This window comes from Bos taurus, chromosome X (genome assembly GCF_002263795.3).
Source record: "Bos taurus isolate L1 Dominette 01449 registration number 42190680 breed Hereford chromosome X, ARS-UCD2.0, whole genome shotgun sequence".
Lineage (NCBI taxonomy): Eukaryota > Metazoa > Chordata > Mammalia > Artiodactyla > Bovidae > Bos > Bos taurus.
The window spans coordinates 2,167,612-2,179,887 of NC_037357.1; the positions used below are offsets into that span (position 1 = coordinate 2,167,612).

The 12,276-nt window shown below is 36.0% G+C and overlaps 1 protein-coding gene across 4 annotated transcripts in view; it reads right to left on the minus strand.

Annotated features, from left to right (window-relative positions):
- The window catches only part of KLHL13 (kelch like family member 13), a 197,573-nt gene that overhangs the window by 66,793 nt on the left and 118,504 nt on the right, over positions 1 to 12,276 (minus strand). The window contains exons 1-2 of one of the 4 annotated variants that reach the window (XM_024988077.2): positions 8,351 to 8,509; positions 6,603 to 6,668 (exon numbers count right to left, since the gene is read on the minus strand). The exons of 2 other annotated variants lie outside the window; for them this stretch is intronic. In XM_024988077.2, coding sequence (XP_024843845.1) covers positions 6,603 to 6,668; positions 8,351 to 8,391 — 107 coding nt within the window. In that variant the 5' untranslated portion in view covers positions 8,392 to 8,509. Of the gene's footprint in view, positions 1 to 6,602; positions 6,669 to 8,350; positions 8,510 to 12,276 lie in introns of those variants that run through there. One more of the 4 variants, XM_010821318.4, reaches the window with a different exon arrangement.

The following is a 12,276-nucleotide window of genomic DNA, read 5'->3' on the forward strand; positions in this document are numbered from 1 at the left end:
TAAATGCTTCTAAATAACTTTATATGAAAGTTTAATTTGCTTATTGACTGCAACAGTTTGTCTCCAGTACCACCACTTTGTGAAATGAATTGACTAATATGTCACGTATCTGACCTCTTTCTCCATATTCTCCCAATATTCCCTAAGAATTAACCTACCTTTTTCTTGCAAGTTTTGGTTAATCCTGTGGTAGTTACAATGAAAGAATAATAGCACTAACCATCGTTTGTGTGAGCAGGCACTGTGTAATCTTGACAACGTCCCTTCAGACTACTCTGGGAGATCCATGTTATCCCTGTTGCACAGACAAGACTGTAGAAAACGCCCAATTGTGTGCTCTGCTTATGTTCTACCAATCAGTAAAGGTACTTGGATGGCAACCAAGTAGGACTGTTAAACCCTTTAAATACACAAAAAGTTTTGTGTTGTTCTGGACAACAACAAAATTCTTGATACATTCAGGGCTTCTCATTACAGGAAATAGAGCTGTTCACATGAATGGCTATACATACTTATGTGTATGTTTCCTCTTTATTTGTTTCAGGAAATTGAATATCAAATATGTTAAACATTTCTTATGAGATATTCACATATGTAACCTTGCTAAGATCAATATGGAAAACCCCAGACATTTCTCAAAGATACTTTTGAAAATCATTGTTTCATCTTTTATAAGCACCTTCTCACAAATCAATTTCCTTAATAGAACTGTGTGGACCTTAATTCCCACAAAGAATTTACATGGATTATTGTAACTATGACTATGCCTTGGATTACTATAATACCTCTCTCCTTCACAATACGAACAAGTAGAAAAACAAACACACTTGGCGTGCAGGTACACACTCACACACAGGTGTGAACATACGCACAGAGAATTCCTCAGGCCATGATGGCATAAATAATGTGAAGATGGTACTCTTACAATCTTGAACATTTTCAAAGTAAAACAAGGGTACTAAATGCTTGTTTGTTCCTTTGTTTGTTTTGGGTGAGTCAGCAATAAGACGATATGGTAAGCTGATAAGACAGGAAACAATAGATAAGGAAACAAAGGAGAAAAAAGTAGAGCAAGGAAGGTAGTGGACTCGCTGGAAGGAGAATGGAAAGCCAGAATGGTAGTGGTTCCTCATGTTTATGCAGCACCTTTTATAACTGGGGAGTCAGATGAAAGGGGTTATGAGGCTAACATGGGAGCTGGAGTAGAAGGGACTGAGCAGACAAGAAAGATCCAGTTGTTGGGGACCCATTAACCCACAGATTCTGACTACCCTTAATCTCACTATAGCTGAGAAAAGGATTAACACTGAAAGGGAAATTCGTAAGTTCTTGCCCTTCTTTTCTCCTTTTGTTTTCTGCAGTATCTCTATTTTTATGGCTTTTTTGGGGGGGCTACCCCTGAATTCTTCATTCATATGATTCCCAAATCCATATGCTTAAGTAAGTCTTTATCTATCTTTGACATGCATGTGTGTATGTTAGTCACTCTGTCCGGTCTGACTCTTTGAGACCCCACGGAATGTAGCCCGCCAGATTTCTCTGTCCATGGAATTCTCCAGGCAAGAATACTGGAGTGGATTGACATGCATACACCAAAGTAATTCTTAAGTATTCCCATCTATGTAAAAAATGCCTTAAAACCCAAATCAAAGTGTTTTGGGGTATTATGAAGGGTAATGGTGGAAATCAACGATTTTTACATACATACTATTTATATACCTGATTTTGCATTACCATTTTTAAATTGTTTGAAAAATGTCATTTAGAAAGATGGTTTATAATCATCAAATAGGGATAATCTATCCAGTGCTCCAATAAGAGGCCACGCTGTTACCATACCCTGTACTCCAGCCTTGCCACTTTGCCTGCCTGCGATGCCCTCCCCAAATTCCTGCTCCTCCTTCAAGAAGGAATCCCAATTGGTCACTATTCCTGGCACGTGGGAAAGCACTCAATAAGTGTTTGTTGACTAAATTGAAAGAGCAGTTTTCATAAGCAGATGAGTGATTAAATAAGAATTGTGTACCAAAGCCAGGATATATCCTGAAAGGTTTTTAAAATGGTGTTATTGATTCTACTATTACTAAAAGCAGAGTTCAAGTAACAGGAATATTCATCTGTTAATTTGATAATTTTAGGCTATGAAGTCCTTAAAATGAAAAAAATTAAATATACACATTAACTTGTTTAAAATAAGCATACATTGAAGAAAATCACCCAAAACACATACTTTCTTAGATAAAATAAAGGTGTCACTTATAGTGATGATAGACTGCTCTAAGGAAAAATCTCTGCTCCCACCTCAAGTAATAATTAAGTGTTTAGTTGTCTCTTAACAACTTCCTAAGTATCTACTTAAATTACATTTGGTAAATAAAATAGCCAAACTATAGTTAGAATTTCTGATGTGTTTGTACATTAAGCATACAAACTTTTATCAAAATAAAAAGCCATTTAAAATGTAGTGTTACTGAAAGAAAAGTTAAGAATATGGTTTTACTGACTGAAAATTCTACGCACAGAAAGCTTTTCAAATAGTTTCACTCCTTTGTGATATCGACAATAGAAGCAAAACTACAAGGTTTCCATGAAAACAACAGATTAAGCAATATTAAAATCTTAAAGTTTATAAATCCTGAACTATGTTGATAAGAGTAATTTCTAATAATGTTTATTTACAATGGTTGAAAAACTTTTTAAAATAAGCACATTACATACCCAGTCTCAAAAGGCATGCCAGTTAAAGAAAGTCAATATTTGCTATGTTATGCATGCTTTCAGTAAAACCTATATTTTTACAAAAATCTAAGTTGCTGAAAGACCATTAGAATAAAACAGTAAAACATTTTCTTCAATATCCCAATTAGAATTAATGAAATAATATTTTTATCTTGAAAAAATTATATTTCTATATTTTTATCCAAAAAGTTATAATATTCACATGTGCAGAGATCTAGATGATTACTTACTTGTTCCATCTCTTCTTCTGAGTATTTGTAAATCTTGGTTACAAATACTTGAGTAATCACAATAATATTTTGCTAGCCAGAAGCAAACACTTTCATGAAAAGCTAATCCTAATGACTCATTAAGATTATACAACACTACTTAAATTTTCCATGATAAAGGGCCCTTTAAATGCAAATGACTTAATTTTGTTTTTACCACTTCCCAGGCCTAATCATTAAAACTTTCAATTTCCTATACATATATCTATATAAACTATTATTATTTAAAAATAAAAGGTATTAGCTATATAATGAATGAGAATATCTTAAACTCCAAAAAAGGCTCAACTTTCAACTTGAACCTTGTGACCCACTGCCATAACATGGGGCCCAACAGTTTTCTTAAAGGTATAATGTAGAGTTATGGTCGGAGAAGGCAATGGCACCCCACTCCAGTACCCTTGCCTGGAAAATCCCATGGACGGAGGAGCCTGGTAGGTTGTAGTCCATGGGGTCGCTAAGAGTCAGACACGACTGAGCGACTTCACTTTCACTTTTCACTTTTCACTTTCATGCATTGGAGAAGGAAATGGCAACCCACTCCAGTGTTCTTGCCTGGAGAATCCCAGGGACAGGGGAGCCTGGTGGGCTTCCGTCTATGGGGTCGCACAGAGTCGGACACGACTGAAGCGACTTAGCAGCAGTAGCAGCAGCAGAGTTATGGTATCTGCCTACTATGGTGGTATCAAAGAGACTTAACAATAAGTTCAATATCTCTATTTTCATGACAGTTTTGAGATCCTTCTCATTTTCTAACTTAGAATTCTTCTCATAGATAATCTTGAATTCTAAAGATAGTTTGGCCATGTCACGTGGCGTGTGGGATCTCAGTTTCCTGTTCAGGGACTGAATCGGGGCCCAGCGGTGAAAGCACAGAGTCCTAACCACTAGTCATCAGGAAACTCCCTATAGATATTTTCCTTAAAAAAAAAAAAAAGGAAGGGAGGGGAGGCAGAGAAACATTTATACTGCAAGATTTCAAATACATGGTAGTAAGTCTAAATTACAGAAGCTAGTCTGCAACTAAAATTTGCTATGCCTCAAAAACATATTTAGCAATTCAATGAAAATCCTATGATAGAATACATCATTAACTCATGTTATATAAAGTGTTCATGTGTTACGAACTAATGACAGCATTATTTTAGAATTATGTCTAGCTTCATTACTTGGATACAATGGTTGTCCACTGGGGGAAAATTTTTTCTTTCATCTCACATTCTATGACTAACTAAAGTAAATGCAATTCTGCTATGAGGAAATGAAAAAGAATTCCTCTTCTAGGCTGACCCTAGGTTTTGACTAGAGGCAATTTAAACTGGGGGTTCGTGACTGCCTTTCTAAGTCTGTCTACTTCATCTAGTAGTTGAGAACAACTTCATGTCTTCAAAATCAAATATATGTTTTAAATAATCAGTTACTTTTCATGGAATTCTGAAGCTACATAACACTTGAATAAACGACATCTTCCCTTTAGCTAGCATATATTTATTCATTCTTTCCTTATTCAGCTTGATCTAAGTCGGAGACACTGTGGAGCATTTTTATGAATCTTTCACTACAGGATCTGGTCATTTTGTTTAAATTCGTATGATACTGTCTAGCCAGTAAACAAAAATATTTATGTTTAGAGATTTCCAGAATCGCCAGTTTTTTGAGATTCAGACTTTTAAAGCATAGAACATAACTGTATTCCAAAAAGGGTGAAGAGGCAGCAAGATCGGGCTTAAACTGATCCTCTAAACAGGGAACAAGAATTAAACCAATCGATTAATTAGGATCACGTTTTTGCATTTTTCAACTAAAATGCATTTGTTTGGATGGAGGCCCCTATAGTATATTAGCCATTCTTGCCAGTGTCAGATAGACCCTTTGAACTTCACAAACACGAAAATCAATCAACTCACTATGCCAAGCCCAAAATCTGTACAGAAGAGGTACACGCTGAATTCACTCAATCATCAGTGAGTACTGAAAAGTTATGACTTTGCTAGGTGTTACAAGTATGCAAAAGAACACACGTTTCCCAGCCATAAACCCCACAAAATCTAATCGCACTGACTGCATATTCACATATGAAACATGAGTTAGCATAAATATATTGCATCCATTAAGCCTTAACTATCCAGAATCCTAGACAGCCTAGTGTTCTAGCCAGTTTTTAATAATTAACTTTACAACAACTGGGATAGGTTAACTCTTAAAAATATCAAAAGTCACTAATTTTTCACCTTTTGAGGGCAATGTTTCTGCCTTACCTTCTATTTTTCTGCTTTACCGTCTTTGAGTCTAAAATGAACTATTTAAAATGCCTCAGTCCACATGATGCACAATAACTACTGTTATATGCTTCTAATAATGATACAGCAAGGTGTGCAAGAAACCGCTGCCATTCTTCACCCCTGCCTGACTCCCACCTCCATAGGCCTTGACACAGAATTTGGATGCTTCCAAGAAAAAGGGGGCTCTTTTCTTTACCTTCAAATACACATACCAAGAGAAAAGCCCTATACCTTTGCAGACTGAATATTGAAAATGTACAAGTCTAGGGACTTTCCTGGTGGTCCAGTGGTTAAGACTTCGCCTCCCAATGCAAGGTGTGCAGGTTCGATCCCTGGTTGGGGAACTAAGATCCCACATGCCTTATGGCCAAAACAATCAAGACATGGAAGCAATATTGTAACAAATTCAATAAAGACTTAAAAAAAAAAGAAAATGTACAAGTCTAGAAGTGAGAAGCAGTATTCTTGCATTTTAAACAAGTACTCTAGCTGATCTTCAGAGTCTAGAGGGCTAACCATTACACCACAGAACCCCACTCCAGCTGATTTTCAGGCCTCGTCTATTAAACTTGGAAAAATCCTGCTTTTAAGGTCAAGGTAGCCCACCCCCAGGCAAGATGATCCCAGAGTGAGATTCTCTTTTTTGCCTCAGTGCCGGGCCATCCTCAGCATATCAGCCTTGGTTGCTCACCACTAACTTGTCCATCCCTACTGTCCATGGCCATTATCTTGCCCTCCCACACTCCAGATACTTCCAGGTCTGGGAGAGTCTGAAAAGCAAGGTCTCCAGCTGGCTGACAGATATGGAGGCAGACAAACAGACACATGCAAAGTGGGAAACTGTACAGCAATTAGGAAACAGGCGTGGTATAATTGATACTGATTGCGCAATACAGAGTAGGAGTTAAGAGCTTGTGTTAAACTTTTTCGATGAGGAAGGGTGCAGAAGAGGACAGAGCTGGGCACCTGTGATCTGGTTGTTGCCACAAACTTGGAACCTCTCGTGTTATCTTCCTCATCTGTAAAATAGGGAAGATGCCAATTTTCCTTGCCAGACTCACAGCAATGTTAGGAAAACCAACTGTACTTGTGTTTATGAAAGCACACTGGACAATATAAAGCACAATACAATGATGCGTGGTATTTCTTTAACAAAATAATTTATTTTTTGTCTTAATAAACACAGTACCCTAGATGTTACTGAAAGTTTCCTGGATGACTGAATGGCTTCTAGTACCTCAGGGTCTTTTTTTATGAAGATAAATTCTCATCGACAAAAAACTTAGAAGAAAATGCAGACCCTTACACATACCCTGAAGTTGACTTTTTGAATATATCCTTGAAATCGGCTTGTTTTAAAGATAATTGCCTCCGTCTCCTAAAAGTGGAGTGCAAAAAAAAAATTTTTGGTTAATTGTGGCTTTATTGCATGTATTTTAAATTTTTCAAAGCATACTCTGCAAATATTTTAGCTGTAAATTAATAAATCATATATAAATTCTGAACAATTTTAAAATATGTAAATTATCTTCAAAAAAAAAAAAAAAAAAAACCCTTAACTAGGAAACCATAGGATTCTATTTGTTTTTAGAAGCTCTCTTAATGTTTCAGAAAGTCTGGAATAGAGACTGACATTAAATACAACATTTATTGGCAGCTGATCTAAAAGACTAAACTAGACAAATTTGGACACAAGGAAACACTTTTCCAGTAAATATATGCTCAGCCTTGGAATGCTTTGTCATTTTCTAGCTTTTTAAGCCTAAAGTTCAATTCTTTGCTGATATACTGTTTTGCCATTAAAACCCAAAAGCAAATGACAAACATTACAAGCTTTCAGAGAACAGATGGCTAATGTTCTTCTAGGTTCATTTACTACATTTTCTTATTTTCATACTGCTTGTAATTAATAAAATCATATAAATAGATGTATTGCCTCCTAACTGGGCGATTCTGTTTTGTGAAGTTCTGTCGTATACCTAACTCCTTTGGGTTAATACAAAGGCAACGATGAACAGACATACTTCTGGTACTGCCTCAGGAATGCAGTTTTAAAAATAGAGACTACTACAGAAGCACTGCAGTATATGCTGTCAACAGTCAATTCGCTTAAAAAATTAAAGTACGCTGGCAGGTGTTTAAGGAGCTCTAACACAAAATTCCATTTATTTACCTTTATCTCATTTATATTGCTATTACCTTATAGAAAGTAAACATACTAAGCATCACCTTTGTTTTAACTTTTTATTCAAAATGAACAGATTTGGTATTTTTCTGGGTCATCTCACAAGCACTATTGCATTATTAAAGTCACAACTAAACCAAAGTCATAGTCTCATAGTATCTTTAAAAAGAGCTTGGCAGAAATCTTATCCAGAATGTTATTCTACATCTAATCACTTGTTATGCAAAAGATAGGTAGAAAGTATTTTATTTTTTTAAATGATAAATTCAAAACAGTATTTCCTAATGGCAATACTATTTCAAAGTCTACTTTTACTATACACATAAAAATTATTTTGGATCATAAAAAGCTACAATGGGTTAAATTCATATTTGTCATATTTCAGCAACAAACCTCACTAAGCAAATAACAATTATATAATTTTTTGCTTAAAAAATACATTAAAGGATCTTTAAATACAGCTTATTTTATATTCCTATTAATATTATTCCTTTCCTTTGTGTATTTAAGAAGAATCTGGTGTGCCACCTTCTGGTAACTGAGTGAAATTATGTATCTTCACATAAGTCACTATTCTTTATTTTAACTTTTAAAAAATATAGATATTTCTTAACCTGTATTACATGTAAGCTATACAAATAAATCTATACCACAGTCTGCAATAAAGTAAAATTTCCCTAGTGATTTTTTCCCCCAAATCAAGGTTTATACATGCTTCCTATGATTTTTCCATGGTTACCAATATGTCTCCTGAATTCTACAATACATATAAAATTGATTTCTGTACACCGTTTCCCAGCCACATATGAAAACAACAGGCTTGCTATTTTAATGAATAAGGAACAGCAGTAAATAAAGAAAAAAAGGTCTCTTACCAATAAGCCCATTTTTCTCTTAAGGTTTGAACTCTCATCATTTGTCATGTTCTTGTGGATCCCTCTCTCATCAAATTCTCTGGAGTTTTAAAGTTGAGAGCTGTGATGCACAGCTAGGCTCGGCTACATCGGAGCGCACCCCAGTGCATCTGCCTGGTATAACACTTCACAGTTGTAGCTCCCAAAAGCAGAAACAAGCTTTCTATATTCAAAACCTATGCACCACACACCTTCCCTTGATAGGAAACTGTAGTCAGGGTGGTTGAACTGTTTCTATTTCTTATCTTAACTCCTGATCAGATATGAAGATCAGAACCACATGAATCTTGAGCTTAGTTATAGAAAACTGAACAGGAACGGTGTGTTCTTCTTCAGAGCAGAGGTGGGCTGAGGCAAATACTAACACCAGGAGATCTGATTGAGGGGGAAAAAAATGTTTATCTCATTTTTCCAAGGGTTACTGTCCTGATATTTGTTGTATCACCTCAAATATTTATTATCTTTAACTCTTCCCTCTCCCAGTCCCTAGTAGCCACTCATTAACTCCTATATTTATTTTTTATAAATTTTCTAGGAATCTACCCCCCACTGTTTTTTTTTTAACAAATGAGCTATTTCAAAAAATGCATATTACTGGTCTCTCTGCGATTCCCATATTTAATCTAGCAATCACACTGCTTCTGGACGATTCTCTTAAAAAACTGCATATGGTGTAAATTAAATGTTCAGTAAATATTTTACTCAACAAATGTTTGTCAAGAATTTGCTGCATGTTAGGTAGGGATTCAGATAGGTGATATGGGTGACATGGGGAGTAAGACACAAATCCATGCTTTCAGGAAGCTTCTAGTTGAGTAAAGAAAGCAAACATGTACTCTGATAGCATAAAATAATGGTGTTTCTATATCTGCTTTAAGCAGGATTCGCCCAGGATTCTATAGCAGCAGAGGAACCATGAAATTAATGCTGCAAATAAGGCTGAAGAATGAGGCATTCACCAGGTGGACTCGAGAAGAAATAGCCTGTGCAGACAAACAGAGTTCCAAGGATTACAACATTCTGGGAGAATCGGGAAAGTCTTCAGTACAAATGGAAGGAGCTTCAAGTACATAGTGTTGAGGGAGTGGATTTTAAGATATACACAACCACATCACAGAAGACCTTATATGCCAGGAAATAAGTCTGGATTTTATCCCATGAGCTATGAAAAGCCATTTCTTGAATGAATGGATCACTCAAGGAATTAATCAAACCACTATGCCCAGCACAGAGAACTCAAGCTGGTCACTACTCTTCCAGTTCACTGTCTAGTATCTCCTGACACCAACTTCTCATTCTGTACCTCACAAGCTTGCTTTGTTCTTTTTCTCCTTTACTCCAGAGGTCCTCCTGCAAGAAATTCTTTCCCCACTCTGCTTTTCTAAACTCAATTCATCCTTCTAGACTGAACTCAAACTGCATTCTTTTCTGTGACGCTTTCCATGGTAATCTGAGTCTACAGTTTATAAATGTTCCTCCATCACACGGACCATGCCATGCATTCTTCCTAAAACACACAATGCATACAATGTTCAAGAAATTTTTTTGACCCTTTACCTCTAAAGTGAAGCAAGATGGCAAGGAGATGACAGTAAGGCAAAAGTCAAAGCATGAAGGTAAGTGGCCTAAGAAAGTAAACCTCCCCAGACTTCACAGTACACACTAATCTCAGTAACTTTCTTCACCACTCTCAAGCCTAAAAGAAAAGAACATGGATTTAAGAGAGCTAGATCTGGACTGGGCAGCAATTCTGCAGTACTGTGCAACATTTTTGGCTGTATGCATCATAGCTCTGGTTTAATAAGAAATAGATACCAACAGAAGAGCTGAATCTCTGGAAAAGAGAGCTGTGATCTCTGGAAAAAAGAATGGGTGGGGGCGGGGCACCGTGACTGTGTTTTACTATTGATACTGGCAGTAAAAAAAGAAAATTCACCTGAGGGTCCATACCATAACAAAAAGAATTCATGAAGACCACAGAAATAGATGGGAGAGTGAGGACAAGGGAACTGGATCCAGAAGATTTAGAATCTCATGAAGTATTGAGGGAGAAAATCCAAGTATAAGAAGGGAGTGTGTTTAAAAAGGGCTATTGGTGTGTAGCTGGGAGAGTCATCTAGGACAAGAAACTTCGCCAGAGAAACGTGTCCTGGGGTGTAAATATTTAGTGTTTTCTCCATGTGGAACCAAACCCCATTATGCTGTCAACTACACAACCTCTCAGTGAAGTTGGCATTTAGCATTCAGCTTTGTCTTGTCCTTTTTACATATGCATAATCTCTTAGATTTACGCAATAATGCAAAAACCATGGTGCTTTCTTTTATGTAGCCAATAAAAAATCTTTTCATCTCAACCACTTTATGTTAAAGTGGGTTAAGAGAATTCTGCCAATAATTTCAAAAAGCAGCTAATACTTGAAAATATTCTCTCAATGACTTAAAAATGCCCTAGATAAAAGCTGTCTACACTTTCTTTCTTATTTATTGAGTGTGAAAACGGACCACTTTTCCTTTCCACTAACTTGTAAGGAAAAAATTTAAATACGGGAAAAAAGAATGTGATTTTGGATATATGCCACACTTTTCTCAAGAAATCTTCAAAAAAGGACAATATTTAGGGGATATAAAAATGATTTAATCTACTAGGTCTTTGGAAGAATGTTTTTAAACCATGTATCAATGGTACCATGGATTTTAAAACAGAGAGAAAATAAGCCAGACCACTTAGTCATTTAATTTTGTGGAAAACAATATTGCTAAAGTATTTTCCTCAGGCCTGGCAGAAAAAAGCAATAATCATTTTAAAAGCAATAATCATGCTTTGAACTAGAATATGTGTTTTATCCAAATTCACATGAACTAGTTCATCTAGAAGTTGTAAAGGAAAAAAAAAAGAGGGTAATAACTACCTTCTGGTAGTATACAGTAGGTCTCATATTATTTTTGATGATAGAGTCTATACTAATCAAATATAAATAATTCACTTAACTTTCCAGTTAAAATAGCATCATCATGTCATCTCTTGCATTAGCAGTACTCTTCTCCTTTCTTCTGGCTTATGTAAAGTGGCTCAGAGCAGGACAAGTTGGGTGGTTTATAAAGTTTTCTGTCATGTGGAAATATTCTTAGATGCTATATTTTGAGAAACACTCAAGGGATGGTCAGGGATATTTATTGGGTAGGCCAAAAAGTTCGTTTGGGTTTTTGATACAGTGGTACATTAAACCCAAATGAACTTTTTGGCCAACCCAATGTATTGAGTGCAATTGCTTGTATTTGTAGAGCCCAGAAGTGCTTATTTCAGGTGATTTATCAGATTACAGTAGTATCACCACTCAATCTAATGGGAAAGGCAGAGTCTCAAAAGGAAAAAAATGAATGGAAGTGTCTTTTCCTGTTACTAATAACTCTGTACTGTCACTGGCTTAGGAAAAACAGCAAAGGAAGTAGAAGGTCACAGTTTCATAACCTCCCATTTCTAGCTGAATGAGTCATAACTCTCTTACATATCCCTAAAATGTAACAACTCTCAGGTCATACCACTATACAGTAGCATTAATGATTGAGGCTAAGTCATGAGTAATTCAAACTACCTAAGAGATGTCAGTTATTCAAGGCTATTAAATAGAACAAATCATATCTCACCAACCTAAGTCTTAAATCCATTACTATGTAATAACTATAGTGAAAATTGTCAAGAAGCTAAGTTACATATGATAGACCATTGAGAAGAAAGACCATGTTAAGTTCAGAAACACAGACATAAGGTAAATGACATTCCACAGTCAGAAGGGCAGACATATGGAGTTAATAAGGAAGTAAGAATATTTCTACCTGTCAATTACTTTTCAAGCTAACTTTGCCATCTAGATGCCCCACGAAGTATT